General features: G+C 37.6%; 2 protein-coding genes and 1 pseudogene across 2 annotated transcripts; all 3 read left to right on the top strand.

Moving 5' to 3' along the window:
* The first annotated feature begins 2938 nt into the window (after nucleotides 1-2938).
* On the top strand, nucleotides 2939-4740 carry LOC107563931 (perforin-1-like; annotated as a pseudogene).
* Nucleotides 4741-8302: 3562 nt separating this feature from the next.
* On the top strand, nucleotides 8303-11129 carry LOC107563930 (uncharacterized). The gene is made up of 3 exons (XM_016248917.1): nucleotides 8303-8385; nucleotides 9157-9236; nucleotides 9546-11129. Exons 2-3 carry the CDS (start codon nucleotides 9157-9159, stop codon nucleotides 11056-11058), a joined length of 1593 nt encoding a protein of 530 aa, XP_016104403.1. The 5' UTR covers nucleotides 8303-8385; the 3' UTR covers nucleotides 11059-11129.
* Nucleotides 11130-12776: 1647 nt separating this feature from the next.
* Nucleotides 12777-14838, top strand: LOC107563933 (ras-related and estrogen-regulated growth inhibitor-like protein). The gene is made up of 4 exons (XM_016248919.1): nucleotides 12777-13074; nucleotides 13157-13210; nucleotides 13294-13370; nucleotides 13717-14838. Exons 1-4 carry the CDS (start codon nucleotides 12960-12962, stop codon nucleotides 14131-14133), a joined length of 663 nt encoding a protein of 220 aa, XP_016104405.1. The 5' UTR covers nucleotides 12777-12959; the 3' UTR covers nucleotides 14134-14838.
* Nucleotides 14839-18422: the final 3584 nt, after the last annotated feature.

Here is an 18422-nt window from a genome sequence, read left to right as displayed (position 1 = left end):
ATTTGTTGGCTATTTTACAAATGGGAATACAACGAATTCATGACAATGTTTACATTCAAGCTACCCATAAAATTTATAGTGAAAAGTACTTTAAAAGCGTCTGGAATGCAATAAAGTAATTTTAAAGCTGTTTTAAAGCATTTGCTGCATGGAAGAAAAAAAAGGCTAATAAATAATTCACATATCATACAAAAGCAAATCCTTTAAATTTTATGGTATTCAAAATAGAGCAACATAAAAATCTGAAAATATAAGCAGCCATAGGCTAGAATTATAGGACAAAGTTTTACATATGGCATTATAATTTGTGTTTTATCATTCAATTGTATATACGGAATTATAAAATAAAATGGCAAATTATAATCGGGCCTGTTTTAGGCTTTTCCTTATTTTTATATTTTAGACATCCATATGGTGATGAAAAAAAATGACTTGTCATCTCCTCATTGGATGTGCCTTTAGAGAGAAATGCACGGATTACATAATGAAAGAGTTTCTATTTTCGATTTTAATTATTTAGTTTGAAAGCAGTAATTTAAAGCTTTCTATATAATTTTTATCATGTCTGTGAGGCAATTCACTGAGTTTAGGTTAATCATTGTGAAGCGCTCCTGTTCAAGACCGAGACGGCAGAAAGCAATTTTTTTCTTTATTTTATAAAAGCACAATGTTTTGTTGATATTGTGAGTGCACACAAATAAAACTAGACCCTTTACAGTTTAGAATGATGTATTACTCTTACCTTTATGAGCAAAAATGACTGCGTATTTTAAGTTGTTTCCACTGTAAGAAAAAAATGCAAGTGATAGCACTGGCGCCTCCATGTCCTGCAGAGCGCGCTTCAGCTTCCACTCTCCGCTCAAACGATTGGATATGCGTCTATAAAAGCGCACATGTATCTAGGTTAAGCGTTTAAACTAACACTGTGATATGCTTTAACTGTTTTATATCTATAGATTTTATTTTAGGCAAGTCGTGACGATTTGAGAAGGCTAAATTGATCAAACATATAGGCTATGATCAATTCACTGTCTGCAGCTGGCCGTTTCTTAAAAAAAGAAAAAAAACTAAGAAAAGCTTATATTTAACAAACAAAAAATGCTCCAAACATTTTTCTAAAATAACTTTATAAAAAAACGGCGCAGTTTTGTTCTCATCTGTGAGCATGCTCTTGATATATGCGTTTTACCATTTTGCTGAGTTTAAAACGTGTGACACATTCGTTCTGCTCTCACTGATCATTTGGATCATTAGGTGTGCAAATGAAAGATTCCCTTTTCATAATTTTTTTCAGTTTTATTTAAATTTGTAGTTAAAATAACTAAAAATAAATGTATTTTAAAGTTTAGAATTAGACAGCCTTTGCACACAGCTTACGCTGGTAACTCATCAGTGGACTTTCCTCGTCAATATAGACGATATTTTTTCACACTTTTCTCATTCTATATTTCTGACGTTCCAAAAGCGTCTCCTTCTAGCAGAGAATGAATGTTCATTTTCAATAATCCAGTCTGTAGTTTTTGTTCAGATCAATGTGAAAACAAAATGTCGAAACATTGGACACAACTATGGGGCACCATTGTGCAGCAGCAAGCATCAAAACAAAAAATGAACCTCAAGGTTGATCTAGGAAAATGTGTGCAAATGTATAGGGCCCCATTCCTATATTTTGCCTGGGGCCCCCAATTCACTAAATCCGCCCCTGCCATCGCGTAGCATATACATGCCAAAGTCAATTTTTGCGTATCAATACCACGAGTTTTCGTTTTTATTTGGCATACTATTTATACGCACTTTCATGAGATCGGGTTGACTCCTCAGCTTCTGCTTATGTGTGGGACTCAAAAGACAGATAGCAGTTTCATTGAATGAGGAAGGGCAGATGGAATCTTACCTGCAGTCAAACTCCAGAGGCCGAAAGGGAAGATTAATGACAACAACATGTGGCACAAAGCAAGTACATGCGGCAAGAACAAGAAGTAAAGAGAGCACAATAGAAAGAGATGAATGCACACAAGGAACAGGTGAGCAAAATTACTAAACAAGGACTAGACAGGGATTGTATGAGACAAGGGAAAACAGCCAACACAAAGACAAAGCTATGTGCAAAAATAAAACATACAGACATGAGAAAATACTAGAGAGTTTGACTTCAACTGCAGCTGGATTTAATATAATAAACAGAAAACACACATAATTTATGTCATCTGTGAATCCGGCCAGATGCATAACAGCTGTGTCCTTAACAGAGCTTATATAACTGCGGGTGTGTCCTTAACAGAGCTTATATAACTGCGGGTGTGTCCTTAACAGAGCTTATATAACTGCGGGTGTGTCCTTAACAGAGCTTATATAATTGCGGGTGTGTCCTTAACAGAGCTTATATAACTGCGGAGAAACTGTGAGGAATGAGCCAGCCGACTGCTCTCAAATCGCTCTCATGGTAATTTAATGGCATACATCAAAACATCTACACGGTCTCAAGTCAAAAAATTTCTATCCACTATCCATTGCTTCAAATCAGAGGTTGATCGATCTGTGCAGCACCACATATTAAGTTAAAACACATCTAGAAAAGTCTGTCAGGGAGGAAAACTAACACTAAAAATGCATATCATTTGTAGCTACTACAAATCTTTGACACCCACAGCTACACAACCATCATATAAAATAAGCAGTTAGAGAGAAAACATTTCAGTTTGATCTGCTCACCAGTGACTTCAGTGGTAATAGACTGAAAAATCATCAAATAAATTATGATTTTAAAGAAACCATTAGTGTTTTAAAGTACATACCTGTACTTTAAATGTTTGGTATTTGTTTTAAAATAATACTGTTGATATAATCAATTTTATGAAGAAGTTTATTTTTATGTAAAAATCTGACACCAATAATGACTTAACAGATATATTGAAATTTAATTCTCTCACTACAGATCATGGGGCAGATTTACCTTGTTGTTTTCTGGGCATTGCTTCTCATGACCATTGCTGGAGAGGATGGCATAGGCTCATTAAAAGAGTGTGAAAATGTTCCATTTGTTCCAGGACACAATCTTGCTGGAGAGGGATTTGATGTTGTGACCATGAAGCGAAAAGGTTCTTACGTGATCAACACAGAAACATGGGATTTAGGAAACGGCACTTGTAAATTGGCAAAACAATAATTACTTCAGTAGAATAAAACAGAAGCTACCAGCAGCAGTTGTAGACTGGAGGGCCTTGCCAAAGTGTTCAATGAAAGTCTTGAGTCAGATCTTTGAATCAAGTGAAGCACTGGTCAATGATTCATCATCAGCACTCTCGGTCAGCTGGAAAGTTGGTAGATGTCAAGGCAGGTGTAGCTGCGGTTGGAAGCACTCATTCCTGGGAAGCAAATTTTGCAATGAAAAAATCAAAAGCAGACAAATACAGTTTCACCAAACAGGCTGTTTTTCTTCACTCATACTGTTAAAAAAACTATGAAATAAAATGACTGTGAAATTAAAACTTAAATTGCAAATTGTTCCTTCTTTGTCTCCACTAAATTTAAATGTGTTTACTGTTTCTTTACAGATATCGTGTAGCTGCAAAGCCACCTCTTCAAGCAGAGTTTCTTGAAGCAATCAAATACGATCCAGACGCCTACCGCGACCTGATCAGCACATATGGCACTCACCATACCACAAGTGTCAAGTTAGGAGGGCAAATGAAAGCCATAACAGCCATCAAAAGCTGTCAGGCAGCAGTGTGTGGACTTACAGACACTGCAGTGAAGGACTGTTTGGATGTAGAAGCCTCTGGTTCTTACAGTGTAGCAACTGTGAAGGCAGAGGCACATTTTTGTAAAGAAAATAAAAAGAAGATGGCCACAAATGAAAAATTCAGCTCCATGTTTAATGATCGTAAAATGGAAATTATTGGAGGAGACAAAAATGGAGAAGATCTACGTTTTTCTGGTTCATCAAACCTAGATTCCCTTAAAAAAATGGCTTGAGTCTTTGAAGAGTCTCCCTGAAGTTGTGCATTACTCTCTGAAACCCCTTCATTTCTTACTGAGTGCTGAACACCCTGTCAGGAAAGGACTGAAGAAAGCTGTTGAAGAATACATCACTGAAAATGCCCTTATGATGGTTTGCTCTGAGCCTTGCAAGATTGGCAGGAAGTGCAGCGCAAGAGACCGATGTGCTTGTGTTTGTGAAAGTAGTCAAATTATAAGTCTAACTGCTGTCCAACTGAAAAAGGACTTGCGACCCTGAAAGTCTACAGTCTCAGTGCCAAAGGTCTGTATGGAGATAGATCTACACAAACAGATGGCACTGTAACTGTTACATATGACAACCAAATCAAGCGCACTGAGACTATTGATGACAATCCACGCTGGCCAGAAACATTTGAGTTTGGTCCTATTAAGATCAGAATGGCCAATAAACTAACTTTTACAGTATATCATGCAGACAGCTCCTGGAACAGCGACTTCCTTGGTACATGCTCTTTTCATCTTAGAAGTGGAGTTGTGACTGATGCTTGTGCTTTTAAATATGGCATCTTCTATTTTACCTATGAAGTGAAATGTGCTCCCAGTCTGCAGGGCCCTGAGTGTAATGAATACAGACCTTCTCCAATGGCTGCCCCTCTGGCTGATATTTTCAGCTCAAGAAATGGTGTTTTGGTTAAAGATATGCAGAGGCTTGAATTAGCTCACAATAACTCAGATAAGTTACATTTCAAGAGTACTTTTAAAAAGCTGATGATGCTGTGACCTGAATTTTGAATCCCTCTTTTATGCATGAAGCCTAACAGCCTAACTGCACTTTCATCTGCTAGAAAAAAAGTGTATCTGTAACTTTTGCTTACTTATATTGCCATTTCCTTTCAGCATTCTTGCGTTAATAAAGCATTCATAAAGACAGATCTATGTGGGGTTTTTTTTTTACAAAATGCAAAAGCTACAGGCAGTACTGCTCCTGCCCCATTTGACATTATAGATGAAAGACCATAACTTCAATATTTTTGGGACATTCAAGACATCCTTTATCATGTGGATAAGTATCTTGAGTCAGTTTCGTTATTTTTCCAAGAAAATAATAGGTTGTCTTAACCGTGACTTCAAAAAGCCCCGGAGAAACCAAGGTAGAACACCGTATAACAGCAGTTACCGCTCTTTGACTGTGTTTGGAACGCTCAAATTGAGTTACGGCGTTCTGCATTTGTTTAGCCACGCATCAATATGAAGTTACAGTCCTGGCTTGGAGTTACACAGTGTTCTGCCTTTGTTTTACTGTCCATTAAAGTCTGCTGCATTTTAATTACGGTGTAACTTGTAGCCTATACTTTCATACATCTCATCTGTTACTGAAGCACTTTATTAGACAAGCGAATTAGATAGATTGCGATCTACCAATACCTAACAGCTCCATATAACAAAGCACTGTAAAGACTAGATACTTTGGCAGCAATAAGAATATGCTACAATTGGTCAGCACAATGTAGCTGTTATCTGATTGACTTAGGTAGATGGTGGGTGGATTCCACCTATTTGTGGATTTGTGTGCATCTTCAAGCTAGAACTTTTTCAAAATCAACAAATGTGTGTAGCACAAATAGACAGGAAGCCATACACAAATGTGCAGGAAGTGATTTACAAATGAATCCCAGGCAGGGTTGTGTTTGTGAGATAAAAACATATTTGTAATTTTTATTTTATTTTATTATTTGCAAATCTCATTGTATTTATTTGTGAATTTAATTCATGTCTGTGAAACTCTGACATATATTTGTTGATCTCATTCTATTTATTTTTTAAGTTGTTTCATTTTTGTGACTCTCTTTACATTTATTTGTGGATCATAATCTATTTATTAGGAATAATGGAACAAAAATAGCTCAGTAGTTATGGGTATTCTCTAGCCATTGAGTTTACATTGGTTGTACACTTGTTATTGCATTATTGCATTATAGGATAAGTGCAGTCTATAACGTCCACTTTCATTTCGGACACCACTACAAATGATACAAAAATATATTTAAGGGTATAGGGGGCGATTCCGGACACAGCCATGAGCATAAATTTTATTTGAGCATAAAATAAAACATTTATGGTACAGATTATGCTAGATTTGGTTGCTCATTTGAAATATGTTATTTAAATATGAGTGTGGCAAGGAGTTTTTGAGATTTCAGGATCTCCCTATTCAAGAAGATAGGACTTCTTGCAGGCCTCAAATAACTGCCCGGAGGCGTTGCAAATATTGCTGCCAATTGAACAGACTTTCGTTGAAAGGGACTTTGATGTGTGTACGTGCAGAAAGAGAGAGAGAGAGAGAGAGTGAGAGAGAGAGCTTTGCATAGATAATGTAAGGTAATTTTGTTGCGAAAATTTATTTATTTTTTATTCTATTGTTGCTCATATTTGCTTAGTGTCTTTGTTGGTTTTTGGTTCTTTTGTTGTAAGCTGTAAGGACCTTTGAAATTACTGAAATATTTTGACAGTAATTTGGAAATCTAATGCAGTTGACAGAACTAGAACTGCTTCATAGCTGTACTATGAGATAACTTCACCTTATAATGTTCGTCAACCAATCCAAATAAGTCTCCACTGTGGTATAAAAAATTATTATAATCTTCAAGCATTTGTAGATTCATATATTTAAATCAATCAAGGACAGTAATATGACTTTATAGAAACTGGTTAAAGAACCATTCTATTTGAGGCTTATGAATTTGAATTGATGAGCACGGTTTGCAATCAGGAAGAGCTTTAGTATTACATTCAAGAATATGATCCTCTAAATGCATTTGCTTTATGAACTTCCTTTTGGTTCACAATAGTAACAATGTACAGTATTTAGTAAATTATGTTAAATAATTAAGCTTAAGACTAAATAGACCGAGCATATGACCATGCAATTAATATTATTGCTTGCTTAGGAAACTCCAGGAAACTGCATTTCCTGTGCACTTCTAAGTATTGTTGTGATATGTTTAAGTGTTTGTGGCTTGCACGTATGTTTCTGATCTTCAGCGTTTCACACATCAGATGAGCTGAAATGAAGTGCATTTAGCACTTCTCTCATGCACACCACTTTGGGACTTATCATAAGATAATCAAACTTAATGTAGCAATAACCATACACTTGTCCACACATTACCATAGGACTTGCCTATTTGCTATATAAAATATTTGAGCCGTCAAGATGAGATGTCAAAACCAGTGCTGTTACAATGAAATAAATGTTTGTTTGTTTTTAATTAAGGTGATTCATAATGCAAAGCATAGTTATATGCTGCTATATGCTTTATATCATATGGTTGTATATGCTTATATACTTTTACCTACCTTTCAAGATCTTGCTCCAAGTGCACATTTTAAAACCACATTTAAAATGAACTCATTTATTTGCAGTGTTGGGGGAAAGTTACTTTTAAAAGTAATGCATTACAATATTGCGTTACTCCATAAAAAAGTAACTAATTACGTTACTTAGTTACTTTTTATGGAAAGTAATGCGTTACGTTACTTTTGCGTTACTTTTTACATCTGGACGGGGCTTGCTTGTTTGTTTTTAAAATAAAAAAATTATATCTTTGGCAAATATAAAAGCCTTTTCACACCAAAAGTGAAATGAATAAGCCTCAGGCTGAAGGGAAAGTACATTTACGTCCGTACAGTAGAATGCAGAAGAAGACATTTCAACACACTTCAGCAATAAACAAAGACACACAAATGTTGTCTAGAGTAATTTGTGCTTATTAGTACGGTTGAACTGGATCATCGAAGGTCAGAAGCAAAGACATTGTTAATAGAATGGGATTAAATACATAAAGCATATTTGTGTTGTTTAACATTTAATTATTGCAGGTTTGCGTCATATTCTGAGTTGCATTATTTTTATTCATTTTGAGGAATACTGAATCTGTGTTTTTTTGTGAGTGAGATGAATTAATGCATATTCATATTTATTTTAGAACTACAGTAACATCTTCTGATTTCTCTCAACATGGGGACAGGAGAGCTGTCAGTCAATAAATTGGAGAGAAAAAAGTAACTTGCGTTACTTATTTGAAAATAAGTTACTTGTAAATTAAAAAGTAATGCGTTACTTTACTAGTTACTTGAAAAAAGTAATCTGATTACGTAACTCGCGTTACTTGTCATATATTACCCCCAACACTGTTTGTTTTGTTTAGTTTTAGTTAGGTTAGGTTAGGTTAGGTTAGGTTAGGTTAGGTCAGTGATTGAAGACATAGCAGCGTCGTCCGTCCCTTCAAAACACACATTTACGTCCTCGTCTCGCGACGTCACAGTAATGCACAGCTGTGATTGGCTGCTGCAGAAAGGCGGGGCTAATCTACAGCGCCTAGGAGGAAGAAGACGGCCATCTTCGTGAGGTCGCATGCCTTTGTGGTGAGCTTTAATGGTGATTTTGAATGAGAGAAATCGCTGTATATTCTTTTCCAGAAAGGCAGCCAGCATTGTTATTGAATAGCATGAGCTTATACTGGTTTCAGATGACCAACTTGTTATTTATCGCCTGTTTCAGTAGCCTGCTATGTAACGTTAGTAACCTAAAGACGACACTACAGTCCCAAACACATCACATACATGAGCTGACATCGAGACATATTATTATTATTACTATTATATATATATATTGATGCGGGCGATCACCGATACTCGGCTGCTTGGAAAACTGCTCAAACAGAAAAGTGAACTGTCAGCAAATAATTGCCACGGAATTGTAAGTAAATCCACTCAGGAAACCGTGTTTAGGTCTGGAGGACCAGTCTGTCAAAACCTAAAATAAATGAATAAGTTAAATTAATGACTCGATGTGATACATATCTTGAAGTTTCCTCAACATGCAGAAGCTCTTTATTATTATTGGTGTTATTTTTATTATTTTACATTATTATTATTTATTAGTTTATTATACAGTATTTCTAATATTTTTTCCGATTTTTATTTTTACAATTTACATTTAACTGCATCTTATTGACATTTTATTTGATCTAAACTAATTTAATTAGATAATTGATAAATTTGTGTGATTAAAAAAAAAGTATGTTGGGGGCTGTGATAAAAGTTAGCCATCCCTGTAGTGCACATGTGGTGTTATTTAATATTTGTTTTTTTTTTTACAAATTTGATTAAAATTTTGTTTTCGTTTTTCCCTAGATGCCAAGACACTGTTCTGCTGTAGGTTGCAAGTCACGTGACACAAAAGACATTAGGAAATCTGGGATCACTTTTCACAGGTGCAACTCCATATTTCCAAATCAGTAGTCAAATTTACCAACATTTTATTATATGCTTTTAGCATTTTATTATATGCTTCCTGCTGTTCCTGTCCCTATCAGAACAGACCTTATCGTGCATCCCTAATTTTAAACTATAATACATTTTCATTTCATTACAATTAACATGCAATTAGGTGTACCGCAAGTATATTCTATTTAGTAGTTTATTTCCAGATAAGTGCCCAGATAAAGTATACTCTTCCACAAAAGTTTTTTTTTTTTTTAACCCGTTTAAAATACTAAATGTGCATATTTGACACCAAATCTCTTCAGTGTCAAGAACTCCTCCAATAATGAGGACTCAGAAACCCAGGAGATCTTCAACAGTGAGACTGTATTGCAAAAAGTAGCAGAAAATGAGTGTGAAAAAGGCGAAGGGGAGGAGAAGCGTGCTCAGTCCTCTTCTCAGCCTTCATGTGAGGCTCCTCAAACCTCTGAGGAGTCGTCAGCGCTAGATAAGCAGCCACCTGACCCCTCTTCTCCTCCTCGTCCACCTTCTCCATCCCGCTACATGAGACGTCTCCCGCCTCCTCCTGGATTTTACTTACCCAAAGAGCACAACTACGCTCAGCTGTGCCCTCTAGTGTGGCGCAAGCGCTACGACAAAGCCATCGACAGCTTGGAAAAAGCACTGCGTCTTCTGAGTGCCGCTCGACGGCGAGAGAACCGCCTGCGCCACGCGTTACTGCGCCTCAGAGAGAACCGACTCCGAAGCACGCTGTTTCGCACACGAGACAGAGCCAAAGGAAAGGAGGCCCAGGGAGGCAGGTTTTCAAGCTGGGCTGCTCAAAAGGGACAGGGGGCGAAGGTGGAGAGAGGTTGCAATCTTGAGGGATTGGAGGAGAGCGCAAATGATGAAATAGACCTTCTGGCTGAGGGCTGGAACGGACAAGCACAGACAAAAGGAAAAGTCGCTGGGGAAGAGGAAGAAGGGTGCTGCTTTTATTGCGGAAGAGACAATGAAGGAAACAAAGTAAGTGGATACAAAGAAGCAACTGTAGGACCTGATGAGGGTCAAGGATCCCACACAAGACATGAGCCCAAGAGAATCCAGGAAATCAAAAGGAAAGCCAAAGTGCTCAAAGAACAAATGTCAGAGACCTCAAAGACTGAGGTAGTGCCTGTGGAGCAGCAAAGCTACTATTTATATTACTGTGAGAGCGCAGAGAACGAGGACACAATGCAGGTGGTCACCATGGAGTTGCTGAGCAGCGAGGAGGAAACATCTCTAGAGCTTCACAGCAATGCAGAAGAAATCCAGCAACTCGCTCTGCTGCATCCACAGACTGGCATGCACACTGCGCCCGGGCCTGTTCAGTACTCCACAACGCTACAGGAAACTTCTGCGCCATTCCAGCTGCAGCAAATCCAAGTGCTTCAGCCGCAGCAAGGACTTCTTCTCCCTGACCTCGCCACTAAGGAAAAGAGCGACATGGAGCAGCAGGGACAGCAGTTCTTCTGGGTACAGGAAGGGGCTGATGATCACGTCCTGCTGATGCCGGTTCCTGCCGAAGCGAGGGAAAGCAACGGGGTTGATGTTGAGACTGTGATTGAGACTGTGCAGCCTCAGGTGATATTGGAGAGATATCAGTCAAAGGACGCTGAAGACAGGGATGGACTGACTGTGAAGTGTGATTCCACGGTAGTAACAGCTACAGCGTGGGGAGACGGTCAGCTCACACACCAGTCGGACCTGAGACCCACGGCAGATGTCAGAGAGAGACTGAAGGAGCATCTAGAGGTGTTTCAGCTTCAGCTTAGCAGCGAGTTTATTGACTGAACCGATCGACGTGACATATTAAAGAGGTCATATGATGCTGCTAAAAATAACATGATTTTGTGTATTTGGTGTAATGAAATGTGTCTATGCGATTTAAGGTTAAAAAACACATTATTTTCCACATACTGTACATTATTGTTTCTCCTCTATGCTCCGCCTTTCTGAAATGCGTCGATTTTTACAAAACTCATCGGTCTGAAAAGCAAGGTGTGCTCTGATTGGCCAGCTATCCAGTGCGTTGTGATTGGCCGAATACCTCAAGCGTGTGACGGAAATGTTACGCCCTCACCATACTGTGATGATGCCCTGTCAGGCCGGAACGATGATTCAAAAACATTAAAACCCATTATAAACGAGGCATTCGTTGCATCCAGTGGGGACATAATTATGGATTATAATGACTTACACTGTCTTTTTACGCGTTGCGTGGCATCGCAAGTTACGCCTTCTTTCTTTGCGTGAACATTTGGCCAGCGTTATGCAAATCTTCCCACATCGTGATGTAGATATGTGGGGGCGTGTTAGAACGAGCTGTTTTAGGTAGAATATCTCTTTGGATTTGAGACTTTAGTCTTTGCAACTTTACAGATCTTCTTTATGCACCAAGAGCTTGTAACACTCCAAAGAGAAAGGAAAACTTGAAATCGCATCATATGACCCCTTTAAATATTTTTTTTTAAATATTGCACAGACTCTTATCATTTGAGCTATTTCAAAGGTATCAGCATCATTTTCATATGAACGCAAATTATTGTTAAAATTGAATATGTTTGTATTTTAATTGAAAAGTCATAATTCAATAAAACTCTTCAGTTAGTAAAATGTGCATGTGCATATGCAGTGTTTAGTAAATTGGATTCACTAATACAGATAAATGCACCATTTGACATCGCAGTTAGACTGTTCAAAAATGCCAAAATTACACCGTAAATCATTTGAATTCAAGTTTGAAACTTACTCCGTTATTCTTCCCTGTCTATGTACCCACAAACATTGGTTACTGTAGTGGGTTTTGAAGCAATTGTTTGTTCCCTTAACCATGATGATCAAGTTTTCCTTTCATAAAGAACATACAAATATTAACTGCCTGCGTTCCTTGTTGTTTTATGATGGACTCCAAAGATTTTAATCATTATAATTTTAAATTTTACTAGAAGAAAAACAGCACATTACATAAGTTCTTAAATAAAAACTTGACTATTATTGCACAGCTAATAGAACTAGTTAAAGTTTAACATATGGACATTGATTTAAATACGCCCCAGGCCAGAGATTAATGGACTCGTCCCCCACCTATTTTTTCCAGCATGGATGCATTGAATTGATCAAAGTGACCATACATACATTTATGCTCTTCTTCTGAACTAAAAGAAATCCTGACAAAAAACATGCATCACGTTTTTTTTTAAACCACAAAAATAAATAAAATGAAATCTTTCTCCCATCTCCCGACTGCATCTCTGGAGCTCAGCCACAGTGATCTTTGGGTTCTTCTTTACCTCTCTCACCAAGGCTCTTCTCCCCCGATAGCTCAGTTTGGCTGAGATTATTTTACCATTTTTTTCTTATGCTCTAAACAATGTAATGACATGAAAAATACTAAATTCCCAAAGCGTTTTATTTCTGGTTCTCAGGAGGATATTTTGGGGGGTCTGTTTTACTGTTGATTGATCTTAAATACTGAACTTAAAAAAAAAAAAAAAAATCCTGTGCGCTAAAAAAAACGTACTGTACTAAATTAAGGTTCAAGAAGAACAGACGCTCTTTGCTCTGATTGGTCAGTCTGGAGAAAGCCCCGCCCACACATCGAGCCTTTTTAAACGCGCTTTCTGCCTGCGCTTCATTGTAAGCTCAACACCTGCTCACCGTGGGACTCTACCAACAGACTTTACTACCCACCAATGGTTGTTCAAGTGAAACCACGCGTTCGCTACAGCAGCAAAACCATGGAAGGCAGCCAGCAGAAAGTGGAGGCCAACATTGTGTTACTTGGAGCTGAGAACGTTGGAAAGTCTGGTGAGTTCTGCAGCAAATGTTGCCTGCTGTCTTTATGCATTTAGTCTGAATTAGAGCCCTAACAAGCTCTTCTTCTTCACAGCTCTCACCGTGCGCTTTCTAACCAGGCGGTTCATAGGAGAATATGGAGATATAGGTAAACATAATCACGTACTGCGCTTGATCTCCAGATGATTCGCCGTAAAATAGCCTTGCTTAACGGTTTATTTTCATTCACAGAATCAATATACAGCCATGCTGACAAGATCGACGGCCGTGATATTTGTTTCAACATATGGGACTCACTTTGCCCGCAGGTAAGCATCTTTTTGCACATTCCGAGATAAAATAATGATTAAAAGCGTTTTGCATGACATATGGCAAGCTATTTTAACATTAACTCCTTAAAATAAACTACTATCCATTTTATCTATTGATAACTTGTTAAATTTATAAAGTAAAGGCAATTGTATTTGATACTTGGGAAATATATTTTTGTGTGTCATAAAAAAAAATCTGAAAACTATGTACTAATAACTTTTGAGGATATTTGCTAGCAACTAACAAATAAGTACTAGTACCTAACGTATAGTAACTAGTATAGGGCCAGCAACAATTGAAATGCATGCTAGTCATAAGTGATGCATAAATGTCTTGTTTCAGAATGGAGAGGAGTCGGGATATATCAGCAACAGACAGCTGCAGTGGGCAGACGGTTATATCCTTGTTTACAGCATCTGTGACCGCGCCAGCTTCAACGTGGTGCGGCAAAAAGTGCAGTGCATACGACAAGCCAAGCAAAAACTGGCCAGCACAGCTCAGGTCATCATTGTGGGGAATAAGAGAGACCTCCAGCACAGACGTACAGTGTCCAGTGAAGAGGGCCGGCTGCTGGCGCTCTCGGCGGACTGTGGGTTTTTTGAGGTCTCCGCTGCCGAGACGTACCACGGTGTGCTGATGGTGTTTCACGAACTGTTTGAGCTCATCCGAGAGGCGAGGGCGCTCAAGAAGGGCCCTGCAGGGTTCAAAGGAATCGTGAGGAGCATGTCGGCAGTATTTGGAAGGAAGCGGACTGAATAGTTTCCCCTTAAAGCGGTGGAAGAATCAGGGTTAAGCCCTTTATGGAATCCATATTGGAACAAAGACTGACTATTAATCTCAACTGGATTTTTGCAAGTTGACGGTCTTGGGGCCATTCACAAAGTTCAGTCTGTGCTGTTTTTATTTGCTGGACAGACATCTTTGGCCATTGCATCGCTGTTTTTGTGGCATCTCACATCATAGGCATCACTATTAAGTCGCCTGTCAAGTTAAAAGTAGTTCATCTTTTCATCTTCCAGTTCCATTTTTCCTTCTGTTTTGGAATGCAGAAACATGTTCTGTGTGAACGGCCCCTAATACCTGAATGTTCAAATTAGATTTAAGTATACAAACAATACCATTTCATTGCTCACTGTGTTTCAATATATTATAAACTGTCAGTTCTTTCTTTGTAGTACTATCAGCTTTACTGTAGCTAATAAGTGGAATTGGTGGCTCAATCCTTCTTCGTCCCTATGCAATTAAATGAGGCCTCTAACATGCGATATATGAATATTGTAATCATGTAGCATTTCTTTGTTCAAATTTTTATATTTACATTCTCTTGCCCTAAGTTGTCCATGCATTAGGGTCCTATAAAATGCTACAGTCATAAATTGAAGTGATATGGTAGAATGTTGCATTTCAAAATGACGCCCACTTTTGCCTCTGTTGATCGTTAAATTTGCTAACTATAATGTGTTTTTGAAGTCCTGTTTCATTCGATGCATTGGTGATACAAACTGTCAAACACAGATTGTTGTATATATTGCAAGTGTAAAAACATATGCTTATATTGTTTTATAATAAAACATGAGAAAGTTTTTAATATCTCTATTGCTTTTTTTTAGGTAGTTCTAGTCCAAATGAGCCATTTTAGTATGTGAAAACAATACGTTTTGCCAAATGCATAAATCTGATACTTACAGCAGAAAGGTAGCCATTAGAATCTGCAGGTTGCCCATGTTTTAGATTTGGGATTGGCCTCGTTCCTCCCAGCAAATAGCTCTGACTTTAGTCACCATTGACAATTGCGTGCGTCCTTTAATATATTAATTCAAGATAAGCTGGACAATGTTCTGCTCGTTGGATGAACAGCAACAGCACATATATTTCAGACTTTACTGTATTCGCTGGTATCCACAAAGTTGGCAAGCAAATGTCCTAGAAAACTGACCTTGTTTGACCCGTGATTGAAAAGTGTTTAAACTTGAATTGAATCGTTAGCAGAGAAAAACCTAGTAGACTAAATAAAAGATTACTTGTAAATACACATTTGCATTTACATTTAGTCGTTTAGCAGACACTTTTATCCAAAAGTGTCTGCTAAACGCCACCACAAAGTCGTTATTACGAGTGGGAAACTCAAAATTTTCTTTAAGCCCAGAGTTTTCGAGTTGGCCACCAAACCCTGACATTTAATTAATATTTAGACTTTGACTATATGAGCTAGTGACCTAGTGTGTATTTTTCTCACCTGTTAAGTTCCTTGCCCATCATAAACCCTAAAAATAAGGTGCGTTCAAGTCATGTCGGATAGATCATATTTACGAGTTGAACGCACATGAACGCCACCACAAAGTCGAGTGGGAAACTCAAAATTTTCTTTAAGCCCAGAGTTTTCGAGTTGGGGACGTGTGTCAATGAGAAACATGGCGGAATCGATGGATGCAACGTCTGTAGTTGACGGTACATTTTCGTTTAAATTGATAGTTTAGTTGTCCTATAAACTTAAATTGGTCATGTTCTTGTTACGCAGCTGAAATCCAAGTAAAAAAATGCAGACCCTGTTGTATATTCTTGTAACTTATTAAAAGAAGGTACACCGCCATCTTGTGCCGACTAAACTGACTTGAACGCACCTGACATCGTAATTACAACTTGTGAACTCGTAAGTACGAACGTCCCAGGAGGACTTGAAAGCAGCATTAGTTACAGGCTCAATTATCCTTAATCTTGGCCCTTTGAAGTCACTTACTCTGAGTACTTTTGTAAGCCAATCAATTTATATATGTAAATAAAGTTGAAATGGGCTTCCCTCTAATGGAAGTAAAGCTGTTATGTCTCAAGTCCAGACACCTGAGAGTCACAAGTTCATTCATTCACATATTAGTGAGCTCAGAGCGGATAAGATCACATGTAGGGCCCATTGCTCGCAGTTATGTGGGATTTCTGTAAATGACTCCTACATGAAATATGACTGACCAACACATACATTGTGAGTGCAAATGTGCATCATATACCAGACTGGTCAACGCATTGCCTCATATATATGAAAATTTCATCATGTACTTGTACTTGTGCAGGTTTTCCGCAATTCAAAAGCTTTGAGGAGGCAAAACAGCACCATTTTGCTTGTCTGTTTGTACTTGTAATAAAATGCATAAGAGTGAATGGGAGTATAGCTATATATCAAGTCCCATCTCCAGTGTTTTGATACAGAAAAGAATGAAATGGGGAAAGAAACAGATTGAGAAAGAGAAAAGGGCAGCTGGGTCTTTCTGACAGTCCCCCCCCCCCCTCTCCAGCCAAGTGGGTGCTTTGCGTGGGATCTGACTGAGACCATGAAAGCTGTTGCAATGCGCACCACAATAACCCTCGTCAGCGAGTAATGACATCACTGACGCAGATGTGTCTCCGTCCACAGAACGCCTCAGTGACACACCAGCCTGAAATCCTCCCACAATCGTGTGCACGCTTACGTTTACACACAACCATATGCATGAATATTATCGATGGGCCATGGGGCACAATGTTCTGGCATATTTTTTCAAGCTTTCCCAGCAGAGACAACAATAAAAGGGTCTTCCTCAGGAAACAGTGCCATCTTTAACATTTAATAATTTCTAACACAAAAAACAGACTTCTCATGGTGGGGCATACAGGTCTTCTCCAGTTATTTGGTCTGTACGTCAGAATACAGAAGAAAACACTTGAAAATATCTGCTTCATTGCGATTTTAAAACCTTTAACACCCCATCCCAGTATGTCTGGAATTCATATACTTAGAATTTTGAATATGTAAAATAATGAAGATAGTATTAGCTTTATACACAATCACATTATAACCGACAAAAAAAGTTAATAACTCATGGTATGTCTTAGTTAAAACACTTTGTGTCACTCATCTCAGTGTTTTGGGGTTGAATGTGACAGGTTTGAAGATCAGTGCAAAATCTAATATTAATGAGGGAGCCAGAAAATATAATCTCACCACATAAGATTATTTAATTATTATACTTTGTTCCAAGAGTAATTTATTTTGGTAAAAATTTGCCTTCTGTGGTCACTATGGTGAATTTCTATGTTAATGCTGAACTTGATAACACCAATTTAAGTGTAAATATTATAAAATACTGATAAAGACCTTGAAAGGAACTTATGTTTTTAATTCATCAATTCATTCAAAATTTTATTTCAATCAATGTAACATAAGAAAACGGGGATACACAAACTGACCGATATTCTGGGTGAAAAATAAATATTTAGAAATAAAATCAATGAAGCCAGAAAATATAATCTCACCACACAAGATTATTTAATTATTATACTTTGTTCCAAGAGTAATTTATTTTGGTAAAAATTTGCCTTCTGTGGTCACTATGGTGAATTTCTATGTTATTGCTGAACTTGAGTTATTGCTGAACTTGATAACACCAATTTAAGTGTAAATATTATAAAATACTGATAAAGACCTTGAAAGGAACTTATGTTTTTAATTGATCAATAGCAAAAATTTTATTTCAATCAATGTAACATAAGAAAACGGGGATACACAAACTGACCGATATTCTGGGTGAAAAATAAATATTTAGAAATAAAATCAATGTTTTATTTTGAAAATAGTTGAAAATAGTTTTTATAGTTAAAACACTTCAGTATCGTATTAATTATATATTAATATAATTTTATAATATATTGTAAGGCACGCACACTGTGATTCACACAGTAAATTTAGATCAAATGATATTCAAATAATTTACTAGTTATTGACTTTTTATTTATTTATTTTGCATTTTGTCAGTGCAGTGACACTTTCAATGCCTGTGTTCAGGTTTTGACATTAAACTGATAAAAGGAAATCTCTCTCTCTCTCTACCATAGAAAAGCCCCGATTGCAAGGCCATGTCTATCTCCTTATTTGCCTTTATGTGAGATAACAACATCTCAAGGTCCTCGACCACAGAGCCAGGGGAACAATGAAGATGTTTCTCCAACCCTATCTCTCTGTCTCTCTCTTTGTCCTTTTGCTGTTCTTCCTAATTTCGTTTTAAGAGATAAAGAGTGCT

The sequence above is a fragment of the Sinocyclocheilus grahami genome, unplaced genomic scaffold (genome assembly GCF_001515645.1).
Source record: "Sinocyclocheilus grahami isolate Dianchi unplaced genomic scaffold, SAMN03320097.WGS_v1.1 scaffold898.1, whole genome shotgun sequence".
NCBI classification, from domain to species: domain Eukaryota; kingdom Metazoa; phylum Chordata; class Actinopteri; order Cypriniformes; family Cyprinidae; genus Sinocyclocheilus; species Sinocyclocheilus grahami.
This window is presented reverse-complemented; position numbering and strand designations above follow the sequence as displayed.